The sequence below is a fragment of the Callithrix jacchus genome, chromosome 14 (genome assembly GCF_049354715.1).
Source record: "Callithrix jacchus isolate 240 chromosome 14, calJac240_pri, whole genome shotgun sequence".
Taxonomy (NCBI): domain Eukaryota; kingdom Metazoa; phylum Chordata; class Mammalia; order Primates; family Cebidae; genus Callithrix; species Callithrix jacchus.
This window is the reverse complement of record NC_133515.1, coordinates 15,334,638-15,355,350: the sequence shown is the minus strand read 5'-3', so window position 1 is coordinate 15,355,350 and position 20,713 is coordinate 15,334,638. Positions and strand designations below refer to the sequence as shown.

The 20,713-nt window shown below is 45.2% G+C and overlaps 1 protein-coding gene across 4 annotated transcripts in view; it reads left to right on the top strand.

Annotated features, from left to right (window-relative positions):
* Window positions 1-20,713, top strand: part of TGFBRAP1 (transforming growth factor beta receptor associated protein 1) — a 78,339-nt gene that overhangs the window by 49,295 nt on the left and 8,331 nt on the right. For 3 of the 4 annotated variants that reach the window (XM_035271812.3, XM_002757465.6, XM_008980214.5), the window contains exons 7-12: window positions 75-132; window positions 2,061-2,204; window positions 4,051-4,197; window positions 4,725-4,884; window positions 7,964-8,397; window positions 10,071-13,254. In XM_035271812.3, coding sequence (XP_035127703.1) covers window positions 75-132; window positions 2,061-2,204; window positions 4,051-4,197; window positions 4,725-4,884; window positions 7,964-8,397; window positions 10,071-10,247 — 1,120 coding nt within the window. In that variant the 3' untranslated portion in view covers window positions 10,248-13,254. Of the gene's footprint in view, window positions 1-74; window positions 133-2,060; window positions 2,205-4,050; window positions 4,198-4,724; window positions 4,885-7,963; window positions 8,398-10,070; window positions 13,255-20,713 lie in introns of those variants that run through there. The other variant, XM_035271813.3, reaches the window with a different exon arrangement.

The following is a 20,713-nucleotide window of genomic DNA, read 5'->3' as shown; positions in this document are numbered from 1 at the left end:
GCGTGTCACTGTGTGAAGGTTGCCCCCAGGAGCTAATGGGGAGAGGTTGTCCTTACCATGTTGTTCTGTTTCAGGTATTTTGCACTTGGACTGCTCTATCATTATAATAACCAAGACACTGCTGCAGTTCAGGTGAGTCTAGAAGCATTTCCAAGTGATTTTAAAATCAGTACCATGTAAGAAATACTTAGCGTTACTTAAAAAAAAAATCACAAGTTGATAGAGACCACTTTTGCCTGATGTATACCCTTTTATACAGAGCAAAAATGATTCTTTTTTAGAAAGTGAATTCCTTGAGAAATGTTGGCCAGGAGTTTTCTTCTCGTTATCGTTCCATCTCTTTAAAGAACATTATCAAGACTGAGTTTTCAAAAATTTAAAAAATGAAAATATGATCTCCCACAGAGAGATCATAATATATCCACTCCCACAAGTCATAATATATATGACTCCCACAAGTCATAATATATCACTGCCCTTCAGGGTTTAAGCTGCCTTTTCTGTCTAAACAGAAAATGTAGAAAGTGAATGACAGTCGGATTTATCATTTCCACTGTTAGTGCCGATCACTGTTGCCAGTGAGCTGGGTAAGTTATTATCCTTGTGTCGCCTGTGAGAAAACCAAAGCTGACGCAGGCCAGTCGCTTGCACAAAGCCACGTGTCTGGTAGAGCTGGGATCTGAACCAGTGCTCCATTGGCCTGGCAGGGGTCCTGCACCCCAATTGAAATCTCATCGATTTGTTAGCGCTCTTACATCTTGTATCTTACATCTTGCTACTGATCTTGAGAAAAACCTCATCTCACATTCTCAGGAGACTTTTTCCCCTTCGTTATTAATTATGCACTTGTATCATACCATGTCACTCCCTCATGTGCCTTTTTGCTTTATTTTGTGAGGGGCCAGGAGCATCAGCCATATTCACCAAGCTAAAGTGAACCTTATGACTCTGGCAAGACTGAACACGTATTTAGTGTTTGATTGCTTTGAGAGACCATTGTGGTAACCTGATTGCAGAGCAGAACAAAAAAAAAAAAAAACAAAATAGGATGAGGGGAATTCCCATTAACATGTACCCAATGGCCAAGAATAGATTTGGGTGTCAGTGATAAAATTTTCATTTTCAAAAACCTGGTGTTCTCAGAATTACAGCTTTATATAAGTAGAGTAATAACTTAGCAGAGCTGTAGAGAGATAGACTTGCAAACCTGAAGTGATATAGAATAAATCTATGTGGTACAATTTTATCTAAAATGGCACATTTCAAGGTATGTGTAATTATTTGGTTTGGGGGGTTCTGCGTTGAAGAAACTAGTATCATAAAAAGTGTTCATATGCTGACATCAGAATTCCAGAATTCATATGCCACCCGTCTCTGGCTCCTTCCTGGTGCTGTGGCTTGGAGGGGTGGTGTGGTGTGCAGGAAGGTGAGGAACCCACGCAGCCACCATTCTTTCCACCCCCGCATGATGCTGCCTCATTCCAGGGTCCTGAAAGTCAGCTTCACCTAACATGGTAGAGAAGTTTCTGGCTGAAAGAGCAAAAGGCTTTTATCACTGGAGTCTATCCTGAGCCCCCCTGCACAAAAGGCAATGAGAACTTGGGGGACAGAATCACCAAAGCTTTTTTAAAAGCACAAATCTGCCTTTCACACTCCAATGCGGACTTCAAAATCAAGAATTTCTGTGACGGAGAACGTGGCTGATGCTTGTAGGTGAATCTCTTCTGTGTCAAGACATCATCAGCAACCGTTTTGTTTATTTCATGAAGAAACATTCTTAATATATTCACCTCCCTGCATAAATTCTGTTTATCATGTTATTGTTAAAAAGAAAGAAAGAAAAAAGAACCTGGGGCTTTATTTTTTTTATTTCGTAGACTGCATCTTTTTACATTTCTTTATTTCTCCAAAAAAAATAAAACTGATTTAAACATTTACAGTTTTTCTAACTACTTTAAAAGGTATTAAAAAGCCAAATTGGTAAACATATGCCCTGTCTCGGCTAATTCTAAGATACATACGTACCTTTATGATATTTTTTCTTTTTGATTCCTTCCTAGTTGTGGGTGAACATTGTGAATGGCGATGTCCAGGACTCCACACGCTCAGACTTATATGAATACATCGTGGATTTTCTAACCTACTGCTTAGACAAGGAGCTAGTTTGGGCCTATGCTGACTGGGTCCTGCAGAAAAGTGAAGAGGTTTGTGCTTCATAAAAATGCATTCTGTTTGTTAGGGGGAAGTGGTAAAAATAGGCCCAAAAAACTTTGATTTTAGGAGGGGAAAAGAAGGCTACATTTCAACCTCCTCCTCTGTTTTTCTTTGTGCCCCTTTTAATACTTCCCTTGAGTTCTCTGGATTCCAGCTCTAGGGCAGTTCTGGATCTTGCTGCTGAGACATTGCACTTTTATAGAAAAGCAAGACGCATAGCCAGCTTGCAGTTTTAGTGTCTTACGAACTTGTGTCTGTGCATTCTGCTCCTCGACCCTTCAGAAGTCTGATGCTGCTGTTTTCTGGAGCAGGATTAGGTGATTACCCTGCAGGACTTGATCCTTGGGAGGAGGAAGCACCCAGACTTGGGCCATGCCGGGCAGCCTGTTGCCCTCATCCCTGCTCCCACCGCTGCCAACATGGAGGTTGTGGGCCTGGAGGAGGGAGAGGAGCCATGAGCAAGACTTGGCCTGTCTTGGAGACTGAGAAATGCTGGCAGTGAAAAAGCGCCTGTTGGCTAGAGCGGAGGTAGCAGGCTTAGGACAGTATCCTTAGTAATGCCCTACGGGTTACTGGGAGGAACACAGCAAGCATTTCAGTTCTCACTATGAAAAACATGCTTCCAAGGCTCCCCTCAGAGAGACAAAATGAGCTTTCTGATGCAGGTCCTTGGTCCTGAATGAAGAGTTTCTGAGTGCTGCATCTGCCTTTCTAAAACTTGAGTTGGAATATACTCTCATATCCTCTGTGGTGCTGCCTTCCCTGGAAAATCAGAACCAGGCACTGGCGCTTTGTGTACTTGGGACTCCATCTTTACTTTGCCACTGTGCATTTGCCTGCAGAACACATCTTGGCCCACTCACACACACCTACAACGTGGATCTCAGTGCCGTTGCAAAGTTTAGGCCTCTCCCAGTGCTCACAGATGATAGCAGCAGAACATACATGGAATTCAGTATGCCACATGGTAGATAGTCACCTGACAAAGGTCATTGCTTAAACATCACAGCAACCCCTCAGTGGGCCTTACCTACAGGTGAGGAAACTGAGGCTGTAGTTTGTAAAACTGGGACACAAATCCAGGCTTGCAGAATCCAAAATCTGTACCATAATACATGATATATGAATGTATTGGGCTTATAGGGGGCGTGTGTGTGCGTGCACAGGATAGAACCTGAACACGTAAGGGCTTGGAGGAGGTGTGGTGGAGAGCTGCTTTCCTACCTGCCTCACTGTCCTTCCCTTGAACCAGAGGATTGGACCAGTGCCTCCACTTGATAGACACAGGAAGGCAGCCTGGAAACTTGCTCAGGGACTGGAGGCTCAGAGCTCAGATGAACCATCTATCCAAATTAACCCAGAGTAGATAATCCATGTTCAGAGAAGTGAGTTTACTGTACAGAAATGTCAGCGCTTTCGATACCTTTTCACATCCTGTTCAGCTACTGCCATCCTTGTTCTTGGATTATCTGAATATTATAAAATTGTTACTCCATGGGTTGTCAAAATCTGTCAGCAAAAAATGCCTTGTTCTTCAGTTTCCAATTTGCACAGGGTCTTCGAGGAGGGCTTCAGGGTTTAGGTTGCCTTTTTAATCTTGATTTGTTGCCCTCTGGCCTTTGACACTGCTTCATGCTGGGCTGTTTTTCTCTATAAATATATTTTTTACACCGCTGTATTGAAATATGATTGACATACAAAAAGCTGTACATATTGAATACATCATTATATTTTAAGCGATGATTTTATCCAAAGCTTTAATGTGCAGTGACCAAAATAGATGAAGAAAAAGTGGGTTTGAAAAGTACAGTCGCTGTATTGCCGCCCCTCTTTCAGGTCGGAGTTCAAGTTTTCACCAAGAGACCTTTGGATGAACAGCAGAAGAACAGTTTTAACCCAGACGACGTTATCAATTGCCTTAAAAAATACCCTAAAGCCCTTGTGAAGTATCTGGAACATCTCGTGATAGACAAGAGACTGCAGGTGAGCACTGCAGAACTGAGACTCAAGAGGGTGGGCTGGAAACGCAGAATTAAACTACAACACTTTTTGGCATGTAGGTCTGTGTAATGTCTATTCCCTGGGTGCTCCATCCTACTTGTTGATGGTCTGATGGGGGCCTTGAGGCTTGCGGAAAGAGACATGGAGCAATAGGTAGCTTTATTTTTTCTCCTTCCATCTCACGTCCACTCAGCTTTTATTTTTCTCCTCTTTTCCTTCTTTGTTATAATCCTTAAAGGAAATAAAAGGAGCTATACCTTTTTGTAGGTTACCTCAATTCTGTGGCCCTTACTTCTCGAAATAAGAGGTGATTTTTTGTTATATTCCCCATAGATGGTCAACTCATGTCTGTATTGTGGTTTCTGAGAAGGTTTTGATCCAGTGAGTGAGCATCCGCCCGGCTCATGTCAGCGCAGCTCCCGTCTCCAAGCCTTGGCTGACCGGGGAGAGCTTTGGCCTTCCCACTTGAAAACACTGTCTGTTTGCTTGGCTCCCCCTGTTTCCTGCAGAAAGAAGAGTATCACACCCACTTAGCTGTGCTCTACCTGGAAGACGTGCTGCAGCAGAGGGCCTCCGCCAGCAGCAAGGGTGCGGAGACCACTGAGACGCAGGCCAAGCTGCGGCGTCTTCTCCAGAAGTCCGATTTATACCGAGTCCACTTTCTTATCGGTGAGAATGATCTCAGTACTGTCTTCCTTTAGAAAAACTCTTATCAAGTGGGTGGGAGGAAGCAGAGAGACGGGCTTTGGCACAACTCCTGGTTGATTCCATGGGGTGATTCCTTGAGCCTCTTTTTTAAAAATGACAGGATGTCGCTTTGTCGCCCAGGCTGGTTTCAAACTTGTGGCCTCAAATGATCTTCTTGCTTCTGCCTCCCAAAATGCTGGGATTACAGATGTGAACTACCACACTTGGCCCTTGAGCCTCTTTTGACAGAGTCAGCCTCCCTGGAGGGAGAAGTGAGGCTTCTTGTGCCTCTAGATGGACACTGCCTTTTGATTGATGATGTTGGCACTTCCCTGGTAGCTTTTGGTGTGTGTGTCTTGACCATACCTTTGTCTGAGCATCTTTATCAATGTCAGAGCACTGAGTCATAGTTCCGTCTGATGACTCCAGTCTCTGATCAAGGCTTTGCAGTAGGCACTGCCCCCAGCAGGCCACTCCTGGGCTGCTCAAGGCTCAGGGCCCTCGAGCTCTAAGCGAGAAGGCATTGCGGGTGTCTTGGAGGGGATTTGCGTTTCCATTCCTCAGGGGTACAGAGACCACCGTTTCTGTATCGTGTAAAGTTCCATGTGCAGCACAGTGCTTGCAACTGTTAGAATTAACTAGTTTCTTGCCACATTAGACATAGAATTTCTGGATTTATACTCACTGGGGTTAGTGACGTGTTTTTCTTTAATGGCCTTTAATACCATTTTTTGACCAATAACAAAGCATGTCTAACACATGCGTTGTCTCCAGAGAGCTTAGGAGTGCCAGGCAGCACTTCAGAACTACGCTGAAATCACCAACTAAAGGCACCAACATGCAAAAAGGCATGGCACTAAAGAGCCCCTGAAAAGGAAATGAAGCAAGGAGGGAGGGCGCTGCTCCTTTGGCCCCAGCTCTGTGTCAGGCTCGGTGCTTGTCACAGATGACCTTGAAATTCCTGCAAGTGTTGATTGGGAGGTTATAAATAAATGTCAGTGAGTAGATGACTCTGTAAATACAGAATCCACAAATAATGAGGATTGACTGGATATGCCAGGCACAGGTCGAATCACCGAGGCTGCCTTATGACATACAGTTTCCACAACAACCCCGTGAAGCGAGTCCGGTCATTCCTCCATTTTTACAGAAGAGTGCACTGAAGCTCAGAGACGTTACCCCACTTGCCACAGGTCACACAGCCCAATGCGTGGTAGAGCCACAACAGGGGTGTGGGATGGCATTTCATGAGACCAGCAAACACTAGTTCTGGCTTGCACCTGCACCTACATTAGGACTTTCTGTGGTGATCTGCCATGTGAATTCTGTTGACTCACAGCTGCCATCCCTGACTGATCATTGCCAGGGTATACCAGCTATTGAATATTCTTACTCACTCCTGACTTATCCTTTTTGCTTTACAAATCTCCTTATAAAACTCTCAGGCCAGCCACAAGTGTGTGGATCAATGTTTGCATTCCGCCAGCGTTTTTGAGCATGTAGAGTGTGTCACTGTGCATTGAGGATGTGAAGATGGATGAGACTTGGTCCTGGTCCTCAGAGACTCAGAATTTAATTGGAATGCAGATAAGGGCTGGTACAGTTTTAGATGGGCCGAGGAACCCACAAGCTGTGTCTAGGGGCAGAGGGGGCAGAGGGGTCAGAGGCAGTCTCCCGGAAGAGGCCCTTTATGAGCAGTCATTAGGTATAAGTCTGCGCTTGCAGGTAGCAGAGGGGAGCTTTCCAGCAATGGTGGTATCCCCTGTAGCAGCACTGTGGGAGGAGCACTGGAAACCCAACGCTAATTTGATATCCCTTCTTAGTTAGATGACATGGGGAGATGTCAGTCTAGGGAAGTTGTAAAAATGATTCCACCCCAGCCTGTCCCCTCGGGGTGGCAGTGGGAGTCAAATATAAATGAGATGATAGATGAAGTGTAAATCACCGTGATGATCTTTTCTTAACCATCTTTGCGCCTCTCCTGGGGCCTTAACTGCGGCAGCCACTTAGTGATTATTTGTTGGCCTTCCACTGTGAGGTTATAGGCGATACATATTGTGACTTCTGTGTCTAGCACTATAAGGGACGTACCTTGTAGGGCCAGCAGCCCTTTGCTACACAACTAGCAATGTCTGCCATGTTCTTCAGGCCTGAGAGACAGACAAGATTCAAATGCCTATAATTTGATTATTAGCCTTGACCCTGAATTAAGGATTGTCCTCATAATATTTCTTCACAGTAGGAAGAGATCTTATAATCTCTTGGGGATATAAAGACAGGTGAGACTCGCTTCTGGTCCTTAGAGACTCAGAGTTTAATTATCTCAGAATGCAGATAAGGGTGGTGGAGTTCTAGAAGGGCTGGGATGGAGGTTACAGATGGGGTGGGAAGCAAGGTGACTTTGTCAGCGAGACACAGCCCACTAAGGGTAGGGCCTTGGTCAGGAATAGTGCTTCCTTTGGGTTATGTCATTTTCCTTAGGACCGGGAAACTGAATTGCAGGTGAAACAAATAAAATATCCTATTGTTGGCAACGTTTTGTTGAATAACGTAGAGATGGATTTTGAATTGTATGAGCCCATATTCCATTCCATGAAATCTACGTTAAATTGGAATAGAGGGGTTCAGCACACCTTGTGGGGGAAGTAGTATTTGTTAGGATTTTAGGGGACTAGGTGTCCTATTTTAGTCAAAAGATACTGTCCTGAAAGGATAGCAGTGATGATGGAGTAACTGGAGACCTGGAAGGCTGATACTGAGCCCCTGGACCTTTCTGAGGTTGTGGTTCATTTGTTCTATTCATCCTCTAAATGCTGGAAAAAGGAATTGTTCTGTGGCCCAGCTATACTTTTGAGTTGAGTCTGCCTTCTGTTTTACTAACACCCGGATCCACAGTGTGAAAATGCAAGAAAACCTTCCCTCAGTTATCTGAGTGACAGCATTTGGCATTGTGAGGGAACCCGGTTGACTTTGCTCCTCCTGAAGCTCAGGAGGCTGGTTGCTGGGCGGGTGGCCAGCGGGCCCCTTTCTTTCTGAAAGAACCATGGGTTCTGTCTCACAGAGAGGCTGCAGGGAGCCGGCCTGCCCATGGAGAGTGCCATCCTGCATGGGAAGCTGGGTGAGCACGAGAAGGCGCTGCATATCCTGGTGCATGAGCTGCGGGACTTTGCAGCGGCCGAGGACTACTGCCTGTGGTGCTCTGAGGGCCAGGACCCGCCCCACCGCCAGCGCCTCTTCCACACGCTGCTGGCTATCTACCTGCGTGCCGGCCCCGCCTCCAACGAGCTGGCAGTGGCCGCCATGGACCTGCTGAACCGCCATGCCACCGAATTCGACGCAGCCCAGGTGCTGCAGATGCTGCCCGACACCTGGTCAGTGCAGCTCCTCTGCCCATTCCTGACAGGGGCCATGAGGGGCAGCGTCCATGCCAGGAGGACCATGCAGGTGGCTCTCGGCCTGGCCAAGTCAGAAAACTTAATTTACACCTGTGATAAGGTGAGTACCGATCCTCACGAGCTGCTTCCTGGCCAGTCAACGTCGTATGGAAGGTAGATTTTACTGATGGAAAATAGTCTTTGTCAGTTTTTCTTTTTTTCTGTCTCTGTGACTATAACACATCAATATCTGATCCTACTCATAGAAACTGAGGTCTGTGTGAGCAGAGGCAAAGACTGGGCTGGTAGGTGTAACATTGGTGTAGTTTTTCTCCCCTTGTGGACGCTGGTTATTAAGAGAATCTGTGGGAGAGCTGTGGGGAGGAGAGCAGCAGCAGAATATCAGGCGCTTACCCAGCACATGCCGTGTGCCAGGCACTGACCTAGCATTTTATGTCATGCTAGCTTTTTGTTATCATGACAGTTTTATGCAGTATCTGCTGTCAGCATCTCCATTTCACAGGAGAGGAAACTGAGGCAGAGAGCAGTCACATGCTCAGGAAATGGGCACATTCAGAGCTGCCTCCCTGACCAGTTCAGAACCCCACATTCTTGGTCTTCATGCTATATTCCCCTTCTGGAGACTTCTTTCTTGTAGGCCTGAATTCCACATGGCTGGCAGTCTTTTTTCCAGAGTGGGAATCTGACATGTTCCCCTCACACTTAGAAGCCTTTGCTGATGCCCCTGGCCTGGAAGATGTAGCCCATCTCTCCCCACCTCTGCTTTCCAGCACATATCCTGGCTTTAGCAGAACTTTGCAGATGTGACTTGGTATTTCATACTTAGTTGCTTTTGTAAATGCTGTACCCACTGTCTGGGATATTCTTAGCTTTTTCTTTGGGCCCAGCAAATGCCCAGTCAGAACTTAGCCCAAGTATTTTTTCCCTTGTGAAGCCATCTCAGACCTCTTAAGTAATCACCTTCCCTTTCACCCACCTTCTACTTAGTGTTTGCATTCACAGGTGTCACCCTGTACTATTGGAGTTTGGGTTCTTCGAGGACAGGGAACTTCATTTCTTTATCTCAGTGTCCGTAGGCTAAGCCTGGCATGTTGAAGGCTTCTAGTCCATGTTTGTGGAATGACTGATGCAACTACGGAGTGCAGGACGAATCACTAAGCTGCTGCTTGATCCTGCCAATAGACCAACCTGCCTGGGTTGACACAGGTGAATTGTGTAGAAAAACTTCATAACTTTCAGAACTCAAGTCCTAGTTATCAGACAGGAACCCATGGCATTAAGACTCAGTTTCACCAGTTACATCTAAGGAAACAAAAGGGTGTCTCCCAGGACCAGCGAGGAATATGCCACTCATTAGCTCTATAACTTTGACTACATCCCTTATTTGTTTGCAAATGAGAGAACCCTGAAATTCAACTATTGTATGGTCCCATTCAGCATTAACATTCATGCCTTTCTGATAGGCCGGGCTTGAGATGATCAGAGCCCAGAGAATGTTGGAGAGAGGATCTTGGGTAGAAATGCCTCAGCCAGACAAGCAGCAATTACTTTTGTGAAATAAGAAAAGCATTTATGTAGCTTTTTTACTTCTCCAGTTACTAAGGATGGTTTTATTTACACCTTTAGTATTTTGTTTCAAGAAGTTGATACTTAAGAAAGTCTCATAATAATAACCCATGGAGTAACGCATGTCAACTCTTCAAAACTAGGACATAGCCACTTTAAGTATACCTAACACATGACACCATTCTCAGTCTCGGTTTCTTTTTGCAGATGAAGTTGAAAGGAAGCTCAATTCGGCTCTCAGACAAAAAGCTTTGTCAGATATGCCAAAATCCCTTTTGTGAGCCTGTGTTTGTTAGATACCCAAATGGTGGTCTTGTGCATACCCACTGTGCTGCCAGCAGACACACGAACCCCAGCTCATCCAGCCCTGGCACTCGGACTTGAAAAGCTTGGCCCGAGGACATGAGGGGAACTCCGAGTTCTTTCTGAGCCTGCTGGACGTGAAGAGCAGACAACCATCATGCTCTGTGTCAGCTAGGATGAAGGGAGACATCTGGGTGCCAGGGAGCCTTCCGTCCACACACAACAAGGACTCCTCACTGCTGACCAGGCTCTATGAATGTTCATGGAAAACCTTTAAAAATCCCAAAAATAGAGACATGCAAGAGTTCACCTCTCCAGGCACTTAGTAATCCAAGACAAAGGTGTACATTGAAAAAAAAGGGAGTCTTCCTCATGCAGTCAGACCCAGGTGGGGGATTCCCCCACCATCCCCACACTCCGACCTTTAGACTCATGTTTGCACTGGAAATGTGGCTTCGGCATGACTGGAGAGGAAGCCCTCTCTTGCCTGGTGGGCAGAGCCTCATGGGGGGCAGCCCTGCCCTCACTGCAGAGACACGTTCTCCATCCAGGCCGCTCACTCGTGAGCCCGTTTCCCAGGGTTACCTCGTGGGCTCTGCCTTTGCCCTAAGAAACGGCTGACCCTGGAGAAGTACCTTTGTTCCTTCTTACTTCCTCTCCAGCTCTCAGCTCCCAAAAGATTCTGCCTTGTGTACCCAAGACTCACTCTTGGGTGAACTCATGTCTCTGGCTTCCTAGCAAGTGAAGATCTGTTGAGAAACTGAGAAAGCTTCAAGAGAGAAGCTGCTCTCCCCGCCTTGAAGAAGCCGCGGACACGGGACAGCCGTGGCGGGCACGGGACAGCCGTGGCAGGCAAGGGCCCAGCTGTGTGCCCCTTTCCTGCCACAGCATCTGCTGATTTGAAACTCCATGATGAACATGTTGAACTAAACATTTTTATTTAAATTTGTATCATGTTCATAGTTGCTCTCTTGTTGAGGGAGTCATCTGTCCTGTTTGTTAGGCATATTTTTCCTTGTTAAAATGTACCTCCTGTTGAATACTCGGGAAATTAAAAGGGAAGCATAGTCAGCACACACTGAGCATTCTTTTCTGGAAAGGCCGGTTTTAGCCTCACACCTTTAGCAGGACCAGCAGCGGGTGGAAGTGCCTGTGTGTGTGCTGGACAGGGGCATCACCTCCTGTATGGCACACCCTCCCGAGGACGTCCAGACAGGCTGTGTTACCTCCCAGCACTTTATGTGCCTGCTCTGAGGTGTCCTGAACACACAGCAGAGGCCTCTCATTCATCACAGGCCGGGTATTCCTTTTGTGTTTCTGTATAACATCGATGATGAGCTGAAGCTGTTGTCACTTCACTGCCCTCTTCAGAATTTCTTCATTGTGATGACTGATTTTATTCAATTAGGGACTAACAATAAAGGCAGTCTACCCACTACGATAATGCTTGGGAAACAAGGGTCAGCTTGTACGTATGACAAGAGAGGACCCTGATTATACCCTCTCTTCATCAGCCCAAGCTTTACTGAGGTGGGATGAAGAGCTCATTCTCTGTTCTTTAAAACGTGTTTCCTGTACTAATACTGGTCCATGTATTTTTTTTTTTTTTTTTGTCCTTTTGAGATTCTAAGTGGGCCAAGAAGCAAAAACATCCATGTGTTGTTTGGGAGGAATTGGCACCATTTTTTCTTACCTATGTTTCAGTTAACTAAAGAATAAATGATGAAGAAAATTCTCCTTGTAGCACAACTGTATGCTGTGTGAATTGGTGTGAGCTCAAAGCCTGGTCATGTGTTTTGCCTGTGGGTGACTCTGTTGTAGAATGGTCTTATTACTGCATATGGTATCATGACAACTTGTGAGTTTGAGTTTATATTTCTCAAAGAACAAGTTACCCATATATGCAACATTGCACTATTAAAAGCTCTATTTCTCTGTCCACAAAATGGGTGAAATCTTGAAAAAGCTTAGCAATTGCTCATTCCTAACACGGGGATACTAGTCTTTTTTTTTTTTGAGATGGAGTCTTACTCTGTCGCCAGGCTGGAATGCAATGGTGCAGTCTTGGCTCACTGCAACCTCTGCCTCCTGGGTTCAAGTGATTCTCCTGCCTCAGCCTCCCAAGTAGCTGGGACTACAGGGGCATGTCACCACACCCAGCTAATTTTTGTATTCTTAGTACACACGGGGTTTCACCATGTCGCCCAGAATAGTCTCCATCTCCTGACCTCATGATCCACCTGCCTCGGCCTCCCAAAGTGCTGGGATTACAGGTGTGAGCCACCGTGCCCGGTCAACACTAGTCTTTTTAATTTTTTCAGTGAAGATTGATCAATACTCTGAAATGTTCGTTGTTCTTTAGAATTGTGGGAATTAAATTTGAGCAGTTTTTCATCTCTACCAAATCCTTAACCGCAAGCAGCATTCTATGACAGTATGAAGAATTGTCTAATATGTTAAAACTGTACTTTAACCTTTCTGTCACTCCTCCAAGTTCCTTTCAGTTTGTATTTTTGAGAGAAATGTATGGTTCTTTCTTACAGGCCCGCTGATTTGTAACCGTGCCATTGAATAGAGCAATTAGACCCATCAGGCCATTTTCCCCTCATTAGGTTCCATGTAACCATTCTAGTTAAAACAGCATGAACTGAATCCAGTTTACACTCATATTCGATGGGCAATACTGTTTGGTTTTTGGAACTGTTTATCTGCTGTTGCCTATCAAGTATTATTGTAGGAGTGTCATGCGTGCCGCAATGCACTGGGCTGAGTTCCGCTGCGAAGCTCCCACTGATACGCGCTTACGTGTGCCTCTCACCTCCGGAGTGCAGGCAGGTGGCTGCAGGGTCCCAGCTCTGAATGGATGCCCGTGACACAACTGGGGCAGCCCTTGCTTTTTGCTTGCTCTCACACAGAAACCTTTGTCCATGCTACTTTATCCTTTGCCCCCTATTGGGTCCCAAATACACAAAATGTACAAATGTAAACTTGCTCATTCTTTTAGTTCTTTGTTCTTTCTGTAATTTTTTTAAAATAAAAATTACCTTGATGGAGTGATGGTTTCCACTCACGCCATACCTACTCTAAAGAGTTCTAGAATCTGTACCTTCTTGCTTTTCCCAGCACCTGTGGAGGACTTGAATTGGAAACCCCTTAAATTCTGCTACTGTTTTACCAATTTTGAACCTATCTGCTTCTGAATTTACCCAATGTATATTTTAGGGTGCTCCTTGAGATTGGTTGCCTTCAGATTAATTATGCACTGAGGAATTCAATCAAGGAAATTTCTGATTACTTCTTACCTACTTCACCTTTTAGCCAGATGCTCTTAAATAGGCCTGCTACTCTTGGATTTCTAACCCTGAGCATATTCAAAGAACATAACTCTTACAAAATCTTACCTTTTAATTTTACTTCATCCCCTACACTGTTGTTGATGGTGGGTCTTTCAGCCATCCTGGTGAATTTCAGAACACTTTCTCATGTTCTTTAATTCCAGGTGCTGTTCCATCCCTGAAGAAAGGAGGATGTTCACACACATGATAATCTCCTGAGGAGTTTTTTATTTTGTTTTGCTTTGTTTTTTATGAGATGGAAGTTTGCTCTTGTCGCCTGTACTGGAGTGCAGTGGTGTGATCTCAGCTCACTGCAACCTCCACCTCCTGGGTTCAAGTTATTCTCCTGCCTCAGCCTCCCATGTAGCCAGGACTACAGGTGCTCTGCCCACCACACCCACCTAATTTTTAAAAAAATATTTTTAGTAGAGATGGTTTCACCATGTTGGCCAGGCTGGTTTTGAACTCTTGACCTCAGGTGATCCACCTGCCTTGGCCTGTCAAAGTGCTGGGATTACAGGTGTGAGCCACCACACCCAGTCCCCCTGAGTATTCTGATCCTAATCTCAAATACGTGTGAATAGAGGTGAGGTGTCATGAACTCACACATGTTTCAAATTGAAGAAGCTGAGGTGCAGTGTGTCGAGGTGGTTTTCTTGGAGTTGGAGGAGGTGCCAAGCTAGAGCTGTGGTTCCTGCCTGTAGATTCTCCCACCTCGGGCTTCACCAACCCTGAACAGACAACCAGAATACAGCCCAGGGTGGACTCATATTGGCTTTTAGATTCCAACCATCGCATTGCTGTTTTTAGAAAATCATAAAGCAGCAGGTACATATTCTTTTCTCATTTTTACCTCGTTGTTATCTGAAGGCCCATTAGCATATTAGAGAATAAGAAAGAGGGAGACTTCAGACATATAAACCCAACCGGAAAGGAGGACGTGTAGATTCACACTAACTGCATCACAAGAATGTTACAACGGCAGATTAGGCTAAATGGTTGGGGGAGAGTGTGTACATTGATGTCCTAAATGTGTCTGTCAGTGAAGGCAAAGACTGGTGTCTGACTCAGTTAAATGGGCTGTGACTTGTGTTAGAGTAATTAGATATTAACTAACACCCCATTTGCGCTTAGCAGATCTGTCAACCTTAGCGTTTGAAATGAAAATGTACAAGAATCTAGACCATATGGACTAGAGGCCCTTTCACCTTCTCAGAAAAGCCAACTGGCTGGAGCAGCGTCCACGGCTTGTTAACAGTTGTTGGGAGATAAGCACTTGAATTAATGAAGCCCACTTTTCCTTAGCTTGCAACTGGGGCAGGGAAACAAATAGCTATCATTCAGCCTGCAGTCCAGAGTCGTAAATTAGTTAAATGAGATTACGTGGCATGTGGCAAGAAGGGCTTGGCAAGCAATGCGTGCCACTCCACCGGGCAAGCATGACTTGAGAAGTCAAATGTCAGGTGTCGGGAGTCTGGGCCTCTTGGGGCTGACACATCTGGCTGTGGTCCTTGGTGAGTCGGGTCACCCAGCCCTCCGTGCCTGTGTCAGTCCATTTTTGCATTGCTCTAAAAAACATTCGAGACTGGATTGTTTATAAAGAAGAGGTTTATTTGGCTCGTTGTTCTGCAGGCTGTACAGGAAGCATGTTGCTGGCATCTGCTTCTGGGGAGGCCGCAGGAAGTGTCTAGCCATGGTGGGAGGCCGGGGGGAGCAGGTGCATCACAGGGCAAGAGCGGGAGTGAGAGAGCAAGGAGGAGGTGCCAGGCTTCTTTTAACAGCCAGCTCTCACATGAACTAACAGAGCGAGAACTCACTCATTACTATGGAGAGGTAATTCATGAGGGATTCACCCCCAGGTTCCAATACCTCCCACTAGGCCCCTCTCCAAAACTGGAGGTTACATTTCAACATGAGATTTAAGGGCAACATGCATCCAAACCGTGTCAGCGGTATCGTCCGTAAGTGGGAGGTGGAGTTGGGCAGCATCTGAGTTCCCTTCTTGTGTTAACCTTCTGTTCCAAGGGAGGGAAGTCAGGGCAGTAGCAGTATGGTTTCAGCCTTCATTACCAAATGATGCCCTCTAGGACCCAGGATCTCGGGTGGCCCTTGAAAGCACCCAGCACAGGGCTCATGCACAGCATCCCACAGATGTTCCTCCATAGGTGTGTCTGAGCATGCCAGAATCTCATTGCATGATTCCTTGATTAGGAAAGTGACTCTAGCTCACTCCACCCCTCAATTCCCAGTTCCGACTGGAGTCAGGAGAGGAGTTGGTCTACACATACCCTTTTCAAGTGGTTTTCAGTTGCCCCTTTTCCTCCAGCCTCTGCCAATCTTGACAAAGAATCCTCTTCCCTTTTCTTCCTTTCTTTCTTTTTTGAGATGGAGTCTTGCTCTGTTGCCCAGTCTGGAGTGCAGTAGCATGATCTCAGGTTACAGTAACCTCTGCCTCCCAAGTTCAAGCGATTCTCCTGCCTCAGCCTCCCAAGTAGCTAGGACTACAGGTGCATGCCACCATGCCCAGCTAATTTTTCCATTTTTAGTACAGACAGTGTTTCACTATGTTAGCCAGGCTGGTCTCAAACTCCTGACCTCAAGTGATCCTCCTACCTTGGCCTCCCAAAGTGCTAGGATTACAGGTGTGAGGCACCGTGCATGGCCTCCCCTTGCCTTTTCTCTCCCCTTGCCTTTTCTCAGAGAAAAGGCAAGAAAGAGAAAAATGTTCCTCTTTCTCTAGAGAACATTTTCCATTTATCTCATTTGAAATATCAGTTTTTCTCTTTCAGATTTCGTGTGTGTGCCACTAAGCTGGAGAAGCCAATCCCCAACCTGACCTCAATAGGAATGTGAGCTAAGATGACATGATGTGCTTTGAGCTGACTAACTGGCCCCTGCCTCCTTCTGGTCACCCACACACATTTATGATAGAACTGGGTTGGCCAGTTAGCTCACCCTCCCTCTCTCTGCCTCAGCAGCCAGCGCATTGTGGTAAAACCCCACCATTTATTTCCAAACTATTTTTCAAGACATTGCTGACTTGCAGACAACTATTGACTGAAACTCATAAACAAATATAACTGAAATCCTAAACTTTTCCTTTCTTAGGATTTAGAGTACAAGAGAACATTTCCTGGTTGTTTACGAGACAAAATGACGAATGCTTCTAAAGAGATTCCATTTCTTTGACTTCAGTCGATTTACAAGAATGTATTCCCTTTATATGAGTAAACATAGTCAGAAACTCAATTTTTAACCGCATTTTTCATGTATGTTAATATTTTTGCCATTTTCATATTGTATTTTCTTGTGGTAAAATATACATAACATTAAGTTTATCATTCTAACAATTTTTAAGTGTATAGTTCTGTGGTAGGAATACAATTCCATTGTTGTGCAATCATCATCATCATCCATTTCCAGAACATTTTTTCATCATCCCAAACAGAAACTCTGTCCCTGTTAAACACTAACTCCCTGTTTCTCCCTCCCCAGCCCCTGGCACCCACCATTCTACTTTCCGTCTCTATGAACTTGACTATTCTAGGTATCTCATAGAAGTGGAATCACGCAGTATGTGTGTGGTGGGACTGGCTTATTTCACTTGGCATTATGTCCTCAAGGTTTATCCATATTGTAGCATGTGTCAGAATTCTCTTCCTTTTTTTTTGGGGATGAAATCTCACTCTGTCACCCAGGCTGGAGTTCAGTGGTGTGATCTCAGCTCATTGCGACCTCTGCCTCCTGCTTACAAGGGATTTTCCTGCCTAAGCCTCTGAGTAGCTGGGATTACAGGCGCACGCCATCATGCCCTGCTAATTTTTTGTTTTTGTGGTAGAGACGGGGTTTCACCATGTTGGCCAGGCTGGTATCAAACTCCTGGCCTCAAGTGATCTGCTCGCCTCGGCCTCCCAAAGTGCCAGGTTACAGGTATGAGCCACTGCACCTGTCCATGAATTTTCTTCGTTTTTCACATTGAATAATGTTCCATTTCATGATTTTAAAATAGTATAGTTACCAAGAGTGTATGTGCATAGATTATTTGCACTTAATTTATATAAAATTAGAATTGCTATTTTGTATATTCATATCAGCACAGAAAAATATAACCCTATATCAGCCCATCTAAAAGTCGTCAGCTTGTTGTCCTAATCCCTTCATTGGGTCTAAGCAGACCAACAAGCAGAGTTCATGAATGGTCTAAGGTGGGCCCTTGAAAATGGGTTCAAAATCAGCACAAGGTCTTTACCGACAAGGAAAGGTTTCCCCATTCATGACGTGGCACTCATTCATCTGCAAAGGTCTGTGTAAAGCTGATTCAGAACAAGGTCCAGATTAACACACAGGAAAACATGGCCAGAGCCAGGGCAGCTGCCCTGTAGGTCAGAGCAGATGATAGAGTGATCACTTGTCCCGTGTATTTCATTGGCAGATCTTCTAACAAAGCTTTGCATATTTTCCGTTTTTCTCCAGTCCCCCATTTATATTCTACAACATCTTTTGGGAAAGGAAGGTGGTATGCTGTGTGCCCAGATCCCTAATCATGCCCCTTCTTGGATGGTTGCTCCAGCTAGTAGGGTTCCAATTCCTGTTTCTGAGAGGGTCACCACCACATGACATCTGGAAGTGCAGAGAGCCGCCAAAGCTGATCACAGGACAGGAAGGGGACATCTATCCTCACTTTCCTGGGAGGGCAAGAAGTGACTTTGCAGGCAGTATAGACAGCGTGCGTGTTTGTGTCTGGGCTTGGGATGGGAAGGGCTGGTATTCACTTCTCTCTGTGTATCTTTCAGGGTGCAGTGCTTCAGCAAATTAGAACCAGCCTGTTTCCTTAGGTTTGGCTCCTTCTCCCGCTGCTGTGGCATCTTGATGCTGTAGATTTCCTAACATGTTTCCACACCTGCATTGCAGGCCTGTGTCCCAGGTGATTCCATTTGGAGTAGACCACAATAAAGATTATGCTATTATAGAGGGAAGGTTGGCTGTCTCAGCACATCAAACTTGAGAGCCTCCTGTAAACCCATCATTATCTTGCTCCCATAACTGTAATTTCATGCAACGGAACATTGGAAACATGCACTGGCAGTGCCAGTTTCCTATCTGTGCTTGATTTGTACCTACTAGTGTAATTTTCAGATATCTTATGTTTATACAAATACTAGGAAACAAGCTGCTTCTTAAGCAGCAACTGAAGGAAAGGTCAGCTGTTTCCCACCGCCATGGCCGTGCCAGGATGCACATTGCATCAGTCAAGGTTCTCCAGAGAAAGAGAACCAATAGGAGAGCACACACGTGTGTGTGTGTGTGTGTGTGTGTGTGTGTAGGGGTGGGGGGAAGGGGAGAGAGAGAGAGAGAGCGCATGTGATTGAGAGATTATTATGAGGAATTGGCTCAGGCCATTCTGGAGGCTGAGAAGTTTTTATGATTTGCCATCAGCTTCTGGAGACCCAGGAAAACCAGTGACATAATTCAGTCCAAGCCTGAAGGTCTGAGAGCCAGGGAGCTGATGGTCTAAATCTCAGTCTAAGGGCAGTAGAAGATGAGAGGAGATATCCCAGCTCAAGCACTGAGGCAAGTTAAAAAAAAGGGGACAAATTCCTTCTTCCTCTACCTTCTTTTCAGGCCCTCAATGGGTTGGATGATGCTCACACATAGGGGAGGGTAGATCTCTCGTGAGGCCACCAACTCTGAAGCTAATCTCATCTGGAAACACCCTTACAGAGGCACCCCGAAGGAATGTTTAATCTGGGTATCCTGTGGCCCAGTCACATTGACACATGAAATTGACCATCATATCCATCCAGTTGGTGAGGAAGACGGAAGGATCTTTCTGTCTGGGAACTATCTGGGGCTGTTAAGCTGGAGAGTGGCCTTGTTTCCTCCTGGGGCAGAGCCTCAGCAGCAATGACTTACTCCAAGTTTATGATCATGTTCATGCAACTGCAGAATTAGCAACGACTTGGCCATAGAGGGAGGCAGCTCAGGGACTGAGAGACTTGCCAAGAACTGTATTTCATGTAAATGGGGCAGTTTTCCCCTTTTCCATGTATCCATTCATGTATTCAACTACTCAATTATTCCACAAGTATATGCTGGGAGACTGCAGTGTGCCAGGCATTGTGCAAAGTTCTGTGGATAAAATGATGAAAAAAACAGCAGATCTTGGCAAAGACCTTATGCTGATTTTGGGCCCGTCTTCAAGGGCCCACCTAAGACCAGGAGATTTGCTTGTTGTTCTGTTTGGACCCAATGGAGGGGATTAGGGCAATAAACAGATGACGTTTAGATGGGCTGATATAAGCTTATATTTTTTATGTTGATAGGAATTATAAAATAGCAATTCTAATTTTATATAAAATACATGCAAATAGTCTATGCACATACACTTTTGGTAACTAAATATGCTATTTAAAATCCATGAAATGGAATATTATTCAGTGTGAAAAATGAAGAAAATTCTGATACACACTGCAGTATAGGTGAATCTTGAAGATATAATACCAAGTGAAATAAGCCACAAAAGGTCACATAGTGTGTGATTCCACTTCTATAAGATATCTAGAATAGTCAGCTTCACAGAGATGGAAAGTAGAATGCTGGGGGCCAGAGGCTAGGGAGGGAGAAAGGGGGAGTTAGTGTTTAATGGGGACAGAGTTTCTGGGATGATGGAAAAAGTTCTGGTGATGGATAGTGGTGATGATTGCACAATAATATAAATGTATTTCTGCCACAGAAGTTTATACTTAAAAATTGTTAGAATGATAAACTTAATGTTATATATATTTGACCACAATAAAAAATACACCATGAAAATGGCAAGAATACTAATGTTACCGGAAAGGGGTCAAGATCCAGACCCCAAGAGAGGGCTCTTGGATCTCGCACAAGGAGGAATCCAGGGCAAGTCCATAGAATAAAGTGAAAGCAAGTTAATTAAGAAAGTAAAGGAGGGAGGCCGAGGCGGGTGGATCACGAGAGATCGAGACCATCCTGGTCAACATGGTGAAACCCTGCCTCTACTAAAAATACAAAAAAATTAGCTGGGCACAGTGGCGTGTGCCTGTAATCCCAGCTACTCGGGAGGCTGAGGCAGGAAAATTGCCTGAACCCAGGAGGCGGAGGTTGCGGTGAGCCGAGATTGCGCCATTGCTCTCCAGCCTGGGTAACAAGAGCGAAACTCCGTCTCAAAAAAAAAAAGAATGTAAAGGAATA